A 16906-nucleotide genomic window follows, 5' to 3' on the forward strand; every position below is an offset into this window, starting at 1 on the left:
TCTGTATGATCTCTTTCAAAGAATGCAAGGGGAAGAAACCCTCCCCAATTCACATGATAAAACTAGTATTATCCTGATAACAAATAAGACAAAAATGGAAAAAAAATGCAAATCAGTATCTTTTATGAATATAGATGCAAAGAATCCTTAAAACATTAGCAAATAGAATTCAGCAACATGCAAGAATTATAGTCCATAACCAAGTGGAGTTTATTCCAGAGATGCAAGTCTGAATGTTTGAAATTCAATTTAATCTTCCATATTAACAGTATACAAAAGAAAAAAATTACACGATCACATCAATTGATAAAAAGCAGTCAACAAAATTTAACACCTATTCATGATATAAAAAAAAAACACTCAGAAGAGTAGAAATAGAGGCAAAACTCCTCATACTGTGAAAGAGTGTCTACAAAAATCCTACAGCTAACATTATACTTAATAGTCAAAGACTAAAGGCATTCCCCCTTAAGATCAGAAACAAGGCAAGGAAGTCACCTCTCACCACTCTTATTCAACATTGTGCTGGAAATTCTGTCCACCACTGAAAGAAAAGAAAAGGAAATAAAAGGCATAGTGTTCAGAAAAGAATAGAACTTCCCTTTTTGCAGATGGCATGATTGTCTACATAGAAAATCCCAACGAATCTACAAACTGATGAGGAGGAGAAAGAGGAAGAGGAGGAGGAGATTCAGTGAGTTCAGCAAGGTTGCAAGATGTAAGATAAATGCGCAAAACTCAATTATATAACTATATGCTAGTTGTGATCAAGGTCACTGAAACTTATAATACCATTTATAATTGCTCAAAAAAAAAGTGAAATGCTTTGGTATGAATCTAACAAAACATGTATAGCACGTGTATGCCCAAAACTACAAAGCATTAAGGAAAGAAATCAAAGATCTAAATAAATGGTGAGACATACTGTGTCCATAAATTATAAGACTCAGCATAGTATAGACATCACTTACTCAAAATTGATATAGAGGCTTAAGGCAACTCCTATTAAAATTCCAGCAAGATTTTCCATAGATGAAGACAAGACTATTCTAACATTTATATGGAAAGACAAAGAACACAGAATAGCTAAAACACTTTAGAAAAAGAATGAAGTGGGAGGAATCAGTCTACTTAAGTTCAAGACTTTGTTAGCTATTAGTAATCAAGACTTTGTGGTATTGATGAAGAAATAGACACGTAGCTCAATGAAACAAAACAGAAAATTCAGAAATAAATCCACATAAATATAAAGAAGCAAAAGAAATTTAATGAAGGAAAGATAGCCTCTTCACCAAATGAGGCTGGAGCATTTGTACATACATAGGCAAAAAAAAAAAAAAAAAAAAAAAAAAAAAAATCCTGACTTAAGTATCACACTTTATTCAAAAATTGACTAAAACTGTAAAATATAAAACTGTAAAACTTTTAGAAAAAAATAGAAGAAAATCTCTGGGATCTTAGTATTTGCAAAGAGCTTTTAGATTTGATACGAAAAGCATGATCCATAAAAGTCTAATTGGCAAATTAGACTACAAAATTAAAAACTTTTGCTTTATGAAAGATTCTTTTGCAAAGGATGAAAAGACCAGTTACAGGGCAAGAGAAAAATATTTGTGGACACATGTTCAACAAAGGACCAGTATTTAGATTATATAAAGAACTCTCAGGGCACCTGGGTGGCTCAGTTGAGTGCCTGACTCTTGATTTCAGCTCAGGTCATGATCCCAGAGTCATGGGATCAAGTCCTGCATCAGGTGCCACATTGAATGTGGAGCCTGCTTAAGATTCTCTCTCCCTCCCTCTGACCCTTTCCCCCTCTCACACTCTCTCTCTCTAAAAAACAAAACAACACACACACACACACACACACACACACACACATCTCAAAATTCAGCAGTAAACAATCCAAGCAGTTAAACCAATTTGACAATGGACAAAAGATATGAACAGACATTTCACTAGAAAGAACGGCAAGTAAACACACTTTAAAAGACATTGAACATCATTAGCCACTAGGGAAATGCAAAGTAAAACCACAATGAGATAAACCACTGCACATCTATCAAAGTAGCTAAAATAAAAAATAGTGACAACACTAAATACTGGTGAGGACCACTGACACATTGCATACATTCACATGTTGCTAGTAGGAATATAAGATGGCACAGCCATTGTGGAAAACAATATGACAGTTTCATTAGAAAACTAAAAATTGGTGCAGCCACTCTGGAAAACAGTGTGGAGGTTCCTCAAAAAATTAAAAATAGACCTACCCTATGACCCAGCAATAGCACTGCTAGGAATTTACCCAAGGGATACAGGAGTACTGATGCATAGGGGCACTTGTACCCCAATGTTTATAGCAGCACTCTCAACAATAGCCAAATTATGGAAAGAGCCTAAATGTCCATCAACTGATGAATGGATAAAAAAAAATTGTGGTTTATATACACAATGGAGTACTATGTGGCAATGGGAAAGAATGAAATATGGCCCTTTGTAGCAACATGGATGGAACTGGAGAGTGTTATGCTAAGTGAAATAAGCCATACAGAGAAAGACAGATACCATATGGTTTCACTCTTATGTGGATCCTGAGAAACTTAACAGAAACCCATGGGGGAAGTGAAGGAAAAAAAAAAAAAAAGAGGTTAGAGTGGAAGAGAGCCAAAGCATAAGAGACTGTTAAAAACTGAGAACAAACTGAGGGTTGATGGGAGGTGGGAGGGAGGGGAGGGTGGGTGATGGGTATTGAGGAGGGCACCTTTTGGGATGAGCACTGGGCGTTCTATGGAAACCAATCTGACAATAAACTTCATATATTGAAAAAAAAAAAAAGAAAACTAAATATGCATCTACCATATGACCTAACAATTGTACTCCTGGCCATTTGTTCCAGAGAAATCTAGATACCTTTCAAAAAGTGAATCATTAAACTGTGGTACATGGAATAATGCAACAATGAAAAGGGACAAACTATGGATCCAACAACCTGAATAAATCTCCAGAGACGTGTAGAATTATGTACTATATGTTTGTACTGTATGTATATAACCTTAAAATAACAAATTGTAGAAATGGACAACAGATTAGTGGTTGCCAAGGCATAAGAGATGTGGAAACTGGAGAAAATAGGGGTAGCTATGAAAGGGCAACATGTGAGATCTCTGTGGTAATGGAGCTGTTCTGTATCTTGACTGTATCAATGTCAATATTCTGGCTGTGGTATTCTACAGTTTTGCAGGATATGACCATTGAGGCGAGTTAAATAGAGTACACAGATTCTTCTTGTATTGCTTCCCACTGATGCACGTGAATCCACACTTGTCTCAAAAAGTTTAAAAATATGTATTTAAACCCTCAGATAAATTATACCGTTAAGTGTTGAAAAATAATTTTAAAAAAATTTAACGTTTATTTGTTTTTGAGAGAAAGAGCACAAGTTGGGGAGGGGCAGAGAGAGAGAAGGAGACACAGAATCTGAAGCAGGCTCCAGGCTCTGAGCAGAGCCCAATGCCAGGCTCTGACCCATGAACTGTGAGATCACGACAGGAGCCGAAGTCGGACCTTAACTGAGGCACCCAGGTGTCCCCCAAAAATTTTTTTAAAAACCATGATACATGGTTTCCTGGACAAAGGGATAGCAAGGTTTTGTAATTGTTCTTTATACTAAGCATAACAAAAAGTATTATCGTTAAGAGAATTTTCAATCAAGAGTGGTAATACAGTTTAGCAGGAAGTATTTTTGTACTTTCTGTAACTTCTCAGGGGTAGATGCCTCATATCTTCACGTTGTACTTTTATGACTAAAATACTAAATAATATAACAAGTTAACTAAGTGAAAAAGGAAGAATATGGGGATTGTTTGTCCGCTTGAATGCAGGCCAAAAGCTAAAGGAAACTGATATATTATGAATAACAGAAAAAACTCCGTTTCAGAAACTAAGTTTATTTTAGAAATTAATTTCAAGCCTGTTTGAAAACAATTGTCATTCTAATAAGAATTAAAATTCAAACTATTTTGGATGATAAATATTTAAAAGCATTTGGTCTGGAAACTAAATGGAACAGAGCAAAGAAATTAATGTTATCAAATCCACTGTGGTGGAGTGAAATGTCGGTTTTGCTGAGAGGATTTTGGTCCACACTGCTAATCTCCAGAAACACATTCTCATTCTGTAACTACCATCATAGTCATATAAACATGATATTTATTCCTGAAGAATGTGATTCTTATTTCATCTACATTTTTCCTTAATAATTATCTTTAAAAGCTTTACTAAAAAATCCTTTGAGCACCCAATTCCTAAGGCATGAACATATGCAAACAAACCCCTATAAACATACCTAATCCCCTCTCCGTGATCCAGACTACATGAAATCCCATAGAAAGTCCCAATTCAAGTCTTCTCAGTGTAATTTACCCACGCTTTCATGTTTGAGGTTAACTTCCTCCCTCTGCCATTATTGGAAAGAAGCCACCTTTGTTCCCAAGGTACACTCTAAACATGGGTAGGCTTAGTAGGGAGCTTCAACCAGCAGGAAAAGTGAATTTTAGAAAGCATCTGTCATGTTTGAGGGGAAAATTAGAACTTAAGTGAGTTTCCTTTCACTTTAATGGCTTAGTTGTTGTATTCGTTTGCTAGGGCTACTGTAACAAAGTACCACAAACCAAGTGGTTTAAACAACAGAAATTGATGATCTCGCAGTTCTAGAGGCTGGAAATTCTAAGATCAAAGTGTCATGGGGTTGGTTCCTTCTGAGAGCCATGAGGAAGAATCAGTTCCATGCTTCTCTAGCTTCTGGTGGTTTGCTGGTAATTTTTAGTGTACCTTGCCTTATAGAATTATCACCCCAGTCTCTCTGCCTTTGTCTTCACCTGGCACTCTCCCTGTGCACGCATCCAAATTTCCCTTTTTTATAAGAACACCAATCATTTTGGATTAGGGTGCACCCTAATGACTTTATTTTAACTTGACTACCTCTGTAAATAAGGTTACATTCTGAAGTACTGAGGATTAAGACCAACATATGAATTTGGGGACACCTGGGTGACTCAGTCGGTCAAGCATGGGACTCTTGATTTCAGCTCAAGTCATGATCTCACAGTTCATTTCATGAATTCGAGCTCTGCATTGGGCTCCATGCTGGCAGTGCGAAACCTGCTTGGGATTCTCTCTCTCTCTCCCTCTCTGTCCCTCCCTCACTTGTGCTCTCTAACTCTCAAAGTAAATAAATAAACTTAAAAAAAAAAAAAGACCAAAATATGAATTTTGAAAGAATACAAATCAACTCAGTCCAGTAGTGTTTGATTTTAAATGACTTTAGAAGGAAAAAGGCCACCCAAATCTTCAAAGTGACCCTCCCTCCCCTCTACCATATCTGAATGACTCCCCTTTCAAAGCCTTATTAGGCCACTGCCATATAGTCCCCTATTGTTACCATCTCTCACCAACTTGGTTCATGTTGAGCTTCTTGTCATTTCTTTCCTTAGTTTGCCCCATTTCTATCTATTGCCCTAAAATTCAGTTTCTTCCTCAGCAGTGCCTTTGGCCTCATGGCCAGAATTCACACAATAAATGGAAGGCAGTAATGTGGCTTACATGCCTTCAATTACCACATGAAAGTAAGTTGGATCTATGTGCAAATGAAGGCACAGCCAGCATCACACAATGGTGGAGGGTTAATAGCCATCCTCTTTCACATGAAAGCTTTTAAATGAACAGTGTCACCTGACCCAAGAGCATCCTCATACTTTCCACTTACATATAAATTGCAAACCAATTTATTTTCCCCTGTTTTTAATTTAAATTTTAGTTAGTTAACATACAGTGAAATATTGGTTTCAGGACTAGAATTTAGTAATCATCACGTATTTACCACACCCAGTGCTCATCACAAGTGCCCTCCTTAGTACCCATCACCCATCTAGTCCATCTCCCACCCACCTCCCTCCAACAACCACAGTTTGTTCTCTATCATTAAGAGTCTCTTGTGGTTTGATACAGACCAATTTAAAGTAAAAGATTATTGGAGTAAATATGCAAGTACCTTTTAGCATGCCTATATTTAAAGTGATTATGAATGGTTATATGTGGGAAACCGTATTATTTTTATCTGTAAAAATGTTGCATTTTATCCTGAAATCCAGCAGAAAGTTGTAAGTTTTGATATGCTGAAAAAATATAAAATCATTAACTGAAAAGAAATATTTTAGTGCCAGTGCATAATCTTGTGCAGTTATGAGATGAAAAGGAAATGAGTGTGCTGTGAACTACCTTCTGCTATTAAGCTAATCCATAATAGGGGCCCTTTGTATACAACATACAATTTTGATACATCTAGAGAAGAAAATACTGGCCTTTTAGATATGATAATTTTATAAATGGGACATAGGGGAGGCTCGAGAATCCTGGTATCTATGGGTGTTTATATTAACCACTTCAGTACTTTTCAGTATATATAAAACCACAACAATAGAAGTTGTTGGTTCCCTCTCATTTCCGTAGTGCTTCTCCATGTGGTACAAGCAAGTCGCACTGTGTTCTCCTTCCATGGAGCACATTTCTGTAGAATGAATCCAGGCCAAACTAAACATCATAGAATCAGTCCTTTAATGTTGGAATGGATTTAAAAAATTTATTGAATTCAACCCCTAGTTCACACATGACTCACAAATACTTCATGCTCTCCAAAAGAGTCATCTAACATGTGATTTCCAGTCTCTGTGATGGGGGTTGCCATACCTCACCCTCAAGTCCATTTCATTTTTAGACAGTTGTGAAAAAAACAGTAATATCTACTATTTACATGCTATAATTTTTCACCCATTTGAAGACTCATTTAGTTATTCATTGATTCAGCAAATATTTACTGAGAATCTACTATGTCACCAGTCACTATACAATGTACTGCTATTATAATCTTCATGGGTGGCTTAGCCATTTATGAAGAGCTTTTCACAAACATCAAAGCATTTAATCTTCACAAAAACCCTGTCAAGTGGACTATTATTATAATTATAAATTCATTATTTTTAAATTTTTTAATGTTTATTTTTGAGAGAGACAGAGTGCAAGCAGGGGAGGGGCAGAGAGAGAGAAAGAGACAGAATCCAAAGCAGGCTCCAGGCTCTGAACTGTCAGCACAGAGCTTGAAGTGAACAGTCACACAACTCATGAACTGTGAGATAATGACCTGAGCCAGTCACACACTTAACCGACTGAGCCACCCAGGCACCCCATAAATTTATTATTTATACTAGAGGTGAGAAAATGTAAGTTCTCGCAGTTCTAGAGGCTGGAAATTCTAAGATCAAAGCGTCATGGAGTTGGTTCCTTCTGAGAGCCGTGAGGAAGAATCAGTTCCATGCTCCTCTAGCTTCTGGTGGTTTGCTGGTAATTTTTAGTGTACGTTGCCTTATAGAATTATCACCCCAGTCTCTCTTAACTTAGTCTCTGACTTAACTTAGTCACATGACCAGTAGAAGACTCGAGAATCAAACTTACCGTCTAATTCCAGATAGCACTCTTTCCACTGTATGAGCTAACACAAACAAATCTGTTACTCTTTCCACATGACAACCTTGATATACTTGGACACCACAGACTCCTGTTATGATTCCCTTCTGCATATTAGAGACCTCTAGTTCCTTCAACTTTTCTTCATACAGTTTGGAGTAAGCCCCTTGACATACCCACAACCACACATGATAGCCCACATATGATATGACCTGAGAAGAGAAGGGATAAAAGCATTTGTCTCCTTTGAAACAGACACATTTTACTTGAAAGGGAATTTTTTCATATTTTTATTGAGATATAATTAACATATAGCATTATATTAGTTTCAGATGTACAACATAATGATATTCATATATATTGTGAAATGATCACCACAGTAAGTATAGTTAACATCCATTACCAAGCATAGTTACAAGTTTTGTTCTTGTTATGAGAAGTTCTAAGATCCAATCTCTTATCAACTTTCAAATATACAGTGCAATACTGTTAGCTATAGTCATCATGCTGTACATTACATCCCCATGACTTATTTTTTTATAACTAGAAGTTTGTACCTTTTGACAAACTTCATCTATTTTGCTGACCTCCCACCCCCCAACTTCTTTATTATTTTTTTAAGTTTATTTATTTATTTTGAGAGAGACAGAGACATGAGAGAGACAGAGACAGCAGGGGAGGGGCAGAGATAGAGGGAAAAAGAGAGAATCCCAAGCAAGCTCTGCACTGTCAAAGCAGAACCCAACATGGGGCTCGAACTCATGAAACAGCGAGATCATGACCTGAGCCCAAACCGAGAGTCCGACGCTTAACCGACTGAGCCACCCAGGTGCCCCCCATCGACCCCCAACTTCTGACAACCACCAGTCTGTTCTCTGTATCTATGAGCTCAGTTGTCTTTCTCTGACTTATTTCATTTAACATAATGAGATCAAGTTCCATTCATCTTTTTGCAAATGACAAGATTTCTTTTTTATGGATGAATAATATTCTTCTGTGTGTGTGACTGGGTGTGTGTTTGTGTGTGTGTGTAAGACACTTTCTTTTTTCATTCATCCCATCAGTGAACACTTAGGTTGCTTCCATGAGACAGACACATTATTGTCTATAATCAGATTAGTATTTAGGGAGGCCACCAGAAAATACTGTTTATTTACAATGAGCTAATATGAGCTATCAGAAACTTATTTTTCCTTTCCCTTTTCTGCCCCTTCCTAATTCTGACTTTTATATCACTGAATTTTGAGACCTAATCACAAGACTTTAATGTATGGCAACTACAATTAGCACAGTTACTGAGGCAGCATCCCTCACAGAGTAGAGGCCAAAAACATAGTGTCTATTAAAGTTGTTTATATTTTTATTTTATTTCACTTTTGTATTTTTTTCATTTAGTTACATTTTTTCTATTTACCAAGCATACACTTCCAGATTCAAGTATTAATACTACTGTTAAATAATAGTAATTCAGACCTATGCAAATAATTCACATAAATTGTTTAATTTAACCCTACTAAGAGCCTGTGAAACAACTGATAGAAAAGGAAACTTAGGTTTTAAGAAGTTAGATAAAATTGCACAAATTCACACATGAAAATGCTGGAGCTGGAATTCCAAACAAGATATATCTGACTTCAATCTAATACCGTTTCTCTGCAATAATCACCTTTTTACTCTGAATAACTGAAAGTATCATTCTTGTTTTCTTAGCACTTTATAACTACTAGAATTCTTTTCACATGGTGGACTGAGGAATAGAGGTTGTTGGTTTTTCTTTTAATTTGGAGTTGTGTTTCATTCTGGCTTTTAGCCTAGTACTAGATTATTATTATAGATCTATTTTTTTGTTAATTTCTGATTATGTGAACTGTTTTTCTATTTCTTATATTTGTCACTAGTCAAACTCATTTCTTTTCCCTAAAACTGTTCATCTAATTATATTTCATATCTCATTAAAATATCATTATCTCAAGTTAGAAACTGTGCAGTCATTCCTAATTTTGCCTGCCTCTTGTCCCAACACAGAATTTTTCATCAAGTCTATAGAGTTTACTTCCTAAATGTTCCTTAAGTTCTTTCTTCAGGCCCTCATAGTATTCTCCATATCCTATTACACTGGTCCCTTAATTAATTCACCTTCCTTTAGTTTCCCTGGCTGCATTCACTCCCTGTAGTGTTACCAGATTTACTTTCTAACCACATGGCTAAATATTTTTCAACTTTTTACAAGCTGACTCCAATCAGTATTTCCTGCTATCTGTATCTCTACTCCCAGTTCCTGGGTGCCCACATCTATGCTGTAAGAAACTTATCATTGTCAAATAGCCCATGTACTTTCACAACCTTGTTCTTATGGATGCCCTTTCCTCAGTTTGAAACGTACTTCTTGTCCTGGCAAAGAGCCAGCTCCTATATCCACCAATGCACATCCATATCCCTTCAAATAGAATTCATTGCTCTAAAAAAAAAAAAAAAAGAAAAAAAAAAGAATTCACTGTTCTGACATTTTTGCTAATAGAACTTTTTGTACATAATTCTTACATAAACAGTTATGCTCTATTGCAATCATTTCTTCATTAATCCTCTCCTCCATGAATATGAGTTCCTCATAAGCAAATACCTTGATATTTTTGCTTATCACCCTGTTATAGTGCCAAGTGTATAGTAAATGTTCAATAAATATTTGCATGAAAGAACAAATGTGCTCCCTTTGAAATCTGAGCTGACTAAAAATTTTCTTGTAATTTCAATTGGTCTGTTTGGCTACCTCCACATTTCTCATTGGTATTATTTGCTTTTATACTGTTAGAATTTTAATTTTAAGATCTCCTATACTTCTCAAGCTGTCTTCTCGCTTAGAGTTGCACTGGCATCTTCATTCTGAACTTCTTGAATCTACACTAAATCATGGCTGACAGATTTTTGCGTATAAGATTTAAAGGTCCTCAGAAACTAGTTGATAATAATTTCCTTTGATGTGAATTATGACTGATAGCCATGTGCTAGGTGAGAATCTGCCCTCTCACTGACACCTTGAGTCCCTGTGATCATCGGACATCCCAAAATTCTTTGCATGCTCATTTGGTCTGATGTCCATATCCCTGTAAAGCCAAGTCAGCATTGGCATATAGATACATAAGAAAATGTTATCCGCCCATTTTGCAAATGGGAAAATTAGACCCAGAATGACCAAGTAGACTATCTGATATAGTTAAGCAAGGAGATTCTGTACCTAAAAGGAAGTCTAATAAGGCCTTTGCTCCAAAAACTGGCTCATTTCCTTCCTTACATGCTTACATATTTCTTTGTGTTTTATTTCCCTAAGGGCTTTATAGAAATTTCTATCATTTGCAATCTGTTCTTCTTAGTTATATGAATCTATTTTCTCTTCAACCAGCATTTTTCTTTCCTTGACGTAAAAAAGAAAATAAAGAACCAGCTTCACTAAAAACATGTTGCAGCTCTCCTACACTTCAGAAAGTATAGAAGCTAAAATTGACTTACTTTACTGCATAGTGTGTCATTCATCTAATGGTATAATCTAAGAGAATAACCTGTGATTTGAAAAATGTGAGGACTCACATAAGACTGAACTAACCTAGATCTGATGTGAGTACAAGTCATGGAATTTTTTGGCTTGGAGTGTCCTTGGAAATTATCCAGGCCAACCTTTTCTTCACCAAAGGTTAGTTAAACTGAAGCTCAGAAAGGCCAAGTGACTTTTCGAGAGTCACAGATTAGGGTTATAAAGCCACAAGGATTACAAGCCATGAGCAGAATTCAGCACTAACTCTCTTTATCCAGTGCCCTTTCTACCTCATTCTGTTTCAAGTATGGAGACCACACCTTGTAATCATCTTTCCTGGAGACTCTCAAGGTAATTTGTAAGAGATAATAAAGCCTTCTGATATGCTCCATACCAGGCAACACTTTGAATATGGAAAAACAAATCAGTTTCTGAATGTCTTCTCTATTATCAGAAAAGAAGATTATTGAGGGTCCACCATATTCTAAATGATAGGAATAGTGGACAATGTGGGCTTAGTCTGCCTTATAATCCTTAAAACCCAGATAGGAAGACAGATACTAAATAAATCATTATAATCAAGTAAGATATATATGCGTGTGTGTGTGTGTGTGTGTGTGTGTGTGTGTGTGTGTGTGTACACATATAATTTGCAAAGAGATTAATGGGCTGCAATGGGAATATGTTACTGAGAAACCCAACCTGGTCTGGATTATCCAGGAAAATGTTCCTGACGCACTGATGTTGAACCTGAAATCCAGAGGAAACTTAAGGATTTTCCAATGGGAGTAATCCATCACATGGTATAACATTAGGAAGTTTAAGGGAACAGAGTACACTGCACTGCTGTGTTCAAATAACTGAAAGATGTACTACACAACTGAGGCAAATGGAGTGATAGAAGACATAATTAGAGATGCAAGTGAAACCAGATCACTCAGAAGTGTGTAGGCCACATTAAGAGCTTGGGAATCCATTTAGGTTTTTCCAGCAAGGGAAAAACATAACCAGATTTACATTTTTAAAAGATCATTTTGGTATCATTAGGAGAATGAGGTGAAAGGATAACATGTAGACAGACCAGGTAGGAGGTAAACAAATAGGCATGTTAGACATGCACATGGTATATACTGTAGACCTCCAGTTTAATTTAACAGTACTCTGTTTCAATCAGACATTTTATGTTTCTTCTTTGTCCTTTCTAATGAAAGGCAACCCAGTTAGTCAACCCTGCTTTTAATAAATACACTTTAAAAAGCAAAAAAGACAATAGCCACCTAATGGATATTTTAAAACAATTATGTTTCTGTATCATTGAAGAAAGTTTGTGCGTTAGGATTGTAATTTTAAATTGCATTTGGGTTAACTGCAAACGTTCTAATTGTAGAGAGCTTTGATTTAAATGACACATTTTCAGTGCAAAAACATGAGTGAGTCATCAACTCAACTATTGAAGTAATGGTAAAGTGCCATCCATCACATTTGTTTTGATTGTGCTCTGTGTTAATTTTGTATTTATGATTTTGGTGTAAGTTGGGTAATATAAATGTATGAAACACATAGAATAATTCACTGACTTCATGACAGTCCAAAAATATTCTGTCAAATGATTTTGACGATTGATGCAATGATCAGACATCATAAACAACAACGTGCTTTTGGAGAAATTTGCCTGAAGTAATTTTAAGTTTTCAAAAAGAATTGTTTTCATAAAAGTAAATTATATTATTTTTCTAAGGAAACCAATGGACAATTTACATCACCTAGTGTAATATAAGTCCTAAGCATAACATATAAATGAATGCTACCATTTATTATTCTTTTTGACAATTTGAATTATCTTTTGGATATCACCCTAATTGATAAATCAAGTGACTTAAAAGTAAAACTCAAAATTGGAAAACTAAAGTTTAAGTGCTTTTATCTTAAGGAGATGATATGCGCATGTATCTTGAGTAGTAAGTGTTCTAGCTTTGAGCTAACTTTGTGACAATGGGCTCTTCAGTGAGTGATTTTAGGCTAAACGCTATGCAGGTGCTGGGAGTCAAGGTTAAGTATGAATTATTACATCTACAGACTTTCATGAGAGCCCAATGCAGCATATATGTAAACTGTTTTATTCTATAGGTCTTTAGCAGAATAAAATAGTGACAAATAGTGTAACATATTCAACCGTCACTGAATAATTACAAGTCTTCTTTGGAGAAAGACTTATAGTTTAGAATTATTGTTTTGTATATCATTACTTTATCTTATTCCCTGGGGTGTGGCATTTTTTAAGAAAATGTATTTTCTTAAAATTTTGTTTTGATTTAAAAGAAATAGTTCTTGCTAAGACAATGTGTAATATTCATTTTTCTCCCAAGTTGGCCAGAGGCATATAAATGCTAGAATCTCTGGCTTTGAGGGGTGTGGATTTGTTTTTCCATTCTTCCTTTTGCTAATGGTAGAGTTTTTCACCATTTATTTCTTTTTGAAATCCCTGATTTTTCTGACCATTAAAGATAATGGGTGATGATATTCCCCATTTCTATACCCAGTACATAGGACTGAGTGGTACAGCAAACTCCTGCATGTCTGCTTCATGTTCCTAAAACAGGGGAATCTGAAATGGAAACAGAAGGAGGCTTTTACGTTCAATCATGTCCATCTCCGCCGATTCTGTTCCAACATGGATCTGTATGTGCCATTTAATTTTAAATACCTCACCATTTTCCTAACTACACAAAACCTGGGAAAAAACAAATCTCATTCTCTCTGCTTATTTCTTCTAGGTTGGACGAATTGAAGACTTCCTATACCAATTAGAGGATAGTTTCTTAAAAACTAAAAAACTGAGAACCGCTAGAAGGCAAAAAACAAAACTGAAGCGGCTTCAAACTGTGCAGCAAAGCTAGTCACTGGGGAGCAGGTGCTACTAACCATCAAGATGTCCCAGAGAAAGGGGCAATGGCCTCCAACCAACCTGACTGTGACAATCCAGTAACAAAGGCCTATCACCAAAGAAGTGAGGTTGGACTCCCCTTGGCTCTTCTTTACAAAGGTGTTCTATACTTCATTAATCTTGACTGGCAGCAGTAAATGTTCTCAACAAGTTTGACTTGACTCTTGTTCAAATTCGACTTATGTAAACAGCTTATAAAATAACCGTTGCTGCCTCTTTCACCTGCTTTGTTCTTTCAAAATCTACTAAGGTTTACTAGTTCTACCCAAGTGTGTTTGTAGTATTCGTTCATAGTCATGTGTAGGATCAAGAATTATTCACATACCTTATATAGATACGGACAAACAATATGCATGCAAATTTACAAATTATAAAACTGATAATATACTTTCTCAATCCTTATGGAGATAAGTCAGATGTGGTATGGCTGATATTATCAGTTGAATTATCCCATTAAAATCTCTATTCTCTCCTCTGGATTCTTTACATTCCCTCCCCTTAAATGTGTGACTCCTGACTCAAATGTGTGACGAACACACATATGTGACAAGGTAGTGAGTCAATAGCCATCACTTAAGACCTCTGCTGACACCAAAAAGGGGGTTTAAAGACAGGGTAGTAAGAAAGAACTCAGATACAGAGTAAAATAAAAAGGAAAACATATTTTTTTTTTAAATAATGGGAAAAACTGACTAGGATCGTAGAGTACATTGATAATAAACAACATGAAAAGGGAAAAAGAATAACAACATACCTAGAGCTGAATTTTTCGTTATACAATGAGATTGTAAAAGCATCAATTAATAACTTAATCTCAAGTGTATGTTAGATTTGTGTAGTCGTAGTTATGCAAGGTATAAATATTTTTAAATTTTGAAGGAAACTGGGACTTTGGTTTTCCTGTGGACTATCTTACCTTCTTTTCTACCCCACCCCAAAGAACTCCATCACTGCTACCACCTTCCCTCAAGACTGTAGGCAGTTAAAGACAGTTTAAGAAACGCCTTTTTGTTTTTAAACTCACACTGGCATGGCATCTCAGTTCTATTCTCATAAATAAATACTGGAAAATAATTACTTTCTCTGGGAAGTTGAGTCTAGCCAAATGTGGGAGTCTAAGGTAAATAGCTTAGCCTCCCATCCTACCACCTCTACTGTTCTGTTATCACTTCTCTCCATCGTGAGAATTTCCCATTATTGAAAGAAAGAAAGAAAGAAAGAAAGAAAGAAAGAAAGAAAGAAAGAAAGAAAGAGAAATCCTCACAATATCTCTGGGAAACGAAGCTTCTTAGCTTTGAATTTTAACTTTAGAAAATTTAATTTCCAAATAAAATTTGGAAAATTTTATTTTCCAAAAGGATTTCTATGTCCTGAAACAGTTTGTTTGTTTGCTTGTTTTTCATTGAGATAGAATCTTAGTACTGCCTGTTTGTTTACTCAACTGTCTTCCGGAAAAGCGTATTGGCATTCAATAGCTAATCAATTGCTTTTCCCTGTTTTTTTGAAAATTAGAGTTCTCTCATTCCACAGTGCCTGAAGATTATATTTGAAAATAATATAATTTCGGGGCGCCTGGGTGGCGCAGTCGGTTAAGCGTCCGACTTCAGCCAGGTCACGATCTCGCGGTCCGTGAGTTCGAGCCCCGTGTCAGGCTCTGGGCTGATGGCTCAGAGCCTGGAGCCTGTTTCCGATTCTGTGTCTCCCTCTCTCTCTGCCCCTCCCCCGTTCATGCTCTGTCTCTCTCTGTCCCAAATATAAATAAACGTTGAAAAAAAAAAAAAAGAAAATAATATAATTTCAATTACAAGATTATGGCTTCACTGTTTGACCATTTTCCCCAATCCAATACTAAATGTCCATTGGCTATTTTGGCTGGTGCTTGGTTAAGGGAAAGAAGAGACATCTAGTCAGTCTTAGGAAGGATGGTATATAATGGAAATCCAAAACTTCCAAAAGAAACTTCTTTTCAGAAAAAAAATTATTAATCAATATTAACAGCTTTTCAGTAAGGTATCAAGGTATCAATTCTTTAGAATTCTTAATAGGTTCAACAACATTGCCCATAGGAATGAATTTTGTTCATGGTTTCCACATTAGTGTCAAGAGCCTTGAATAGCAACAATGCAGCATAATTTACCTCACCTGGCTTCCCATCCCTTCTTTGTTTTTAAGTTTTCTGCAGAGGAAGGATTTATAAAGCAATATGGTATTAGTAAAAAAAAAAATTATTAGAGAAAGCACATTTTACAAAGTACTTTCAAAATGCTTATTTTATTTCAACTTCACAAGAATTTCATGTATCCATTTTCTCTATCTTACACTTGAGGAAACCAAGACCCAAAGAGATTAATGGCTTTTTTTTTTAATTTTTTTTTTTACAGTTATTTATTTTTGAGAAACAGAGTGAGACAAAGTGTGAGCGGGGGGAGGGGCAGAGAGAGAAAGGGACACAGAATCTGAAGCAGGCTCCAGGCTCTGAGCAAGTGGTCAGCACAGAGCCTGATGCGGGGCTCAAACCCACGAACTGTGAGATCATGACCTGAGCCGAAGTCGCACGCTCAACTGACTGAACCACCCAGGTGCCCTGCCTTTTTTGACTCCAAAGACTTGTTCTGTCCTCTACTTGCTATTTGAAATGTGGTCCGTGCCCAGCAGTATCAGCATCACCTGGGAGTTCATGAGAAATGCAGAATTTTTTAAAGTGTATTTATTTATTTTGAGAAAGAGCATCAGCAGGGGTATGGCAGATAGAGAAGAAGAGAGAGAATCCCAAGCAGGCTCCTCACTGTCAGTGCACAGCCCAACACGGGGCTACACCTAAAAAACTGTGAGATGAGCTAATGACCTGAGCTATAATCAAGAGTCAGACTCTTTTAGGGGCGCCTGGGTGGCGCAGTCGGTTAAGCGTCCGACTT

The 16906-nt window shown here is 36.3% G+C and overlaps 1 protein-coding gene across 3 annotated transcripts in view; it reads left to right on the forward strand.

The window, feature by feature from the left end:
* SPATA16 (spermatogenesis associated 16) overlaps window positions 1–14210 on the forward strand; it is a 245472-nt gene extending 231262 nt beyond the window's left edge. For 2 of the 3 annotated variants that reach the window (XM_045502948.1, XM_045502946.1), the window contains one exon: window positions 13822–14210. In XM_045502948.1, coding sequence (XP_045358904.1) covers window positions 13822–13944 — 123 coding nt within the window. In that variant the 3' untranslated portion in view covers window positions 13945–14210. Of the gene's footprint in view, window positions 1–13646; window positions 13727–13821 lie in introns of all 3 variants that reach the window. The other variant, XM_045502947.1, reaches the window with a different exon arrangement.
* The last annotated feature ends 2696 nt before the right edge of the window (window positions 14211–16906 follow it).

The sequence above is a fragment of the Leopardus geoffroyi genome, chromosome C2 (genome assembly GCF_018350155.1).
Source record: "Leopardus geoffroyi isolate Oge1 chromosome C2, O.geoffroyi_Oge1_pat1.0, whole genome shotgun sequence".
Classification (NCBI taxonomy): Eukaryota; Metazoa; Chordata; class Mammalia; order Carnivora; family Felidae; genus Leopardus; species Leopardus geoffroyi.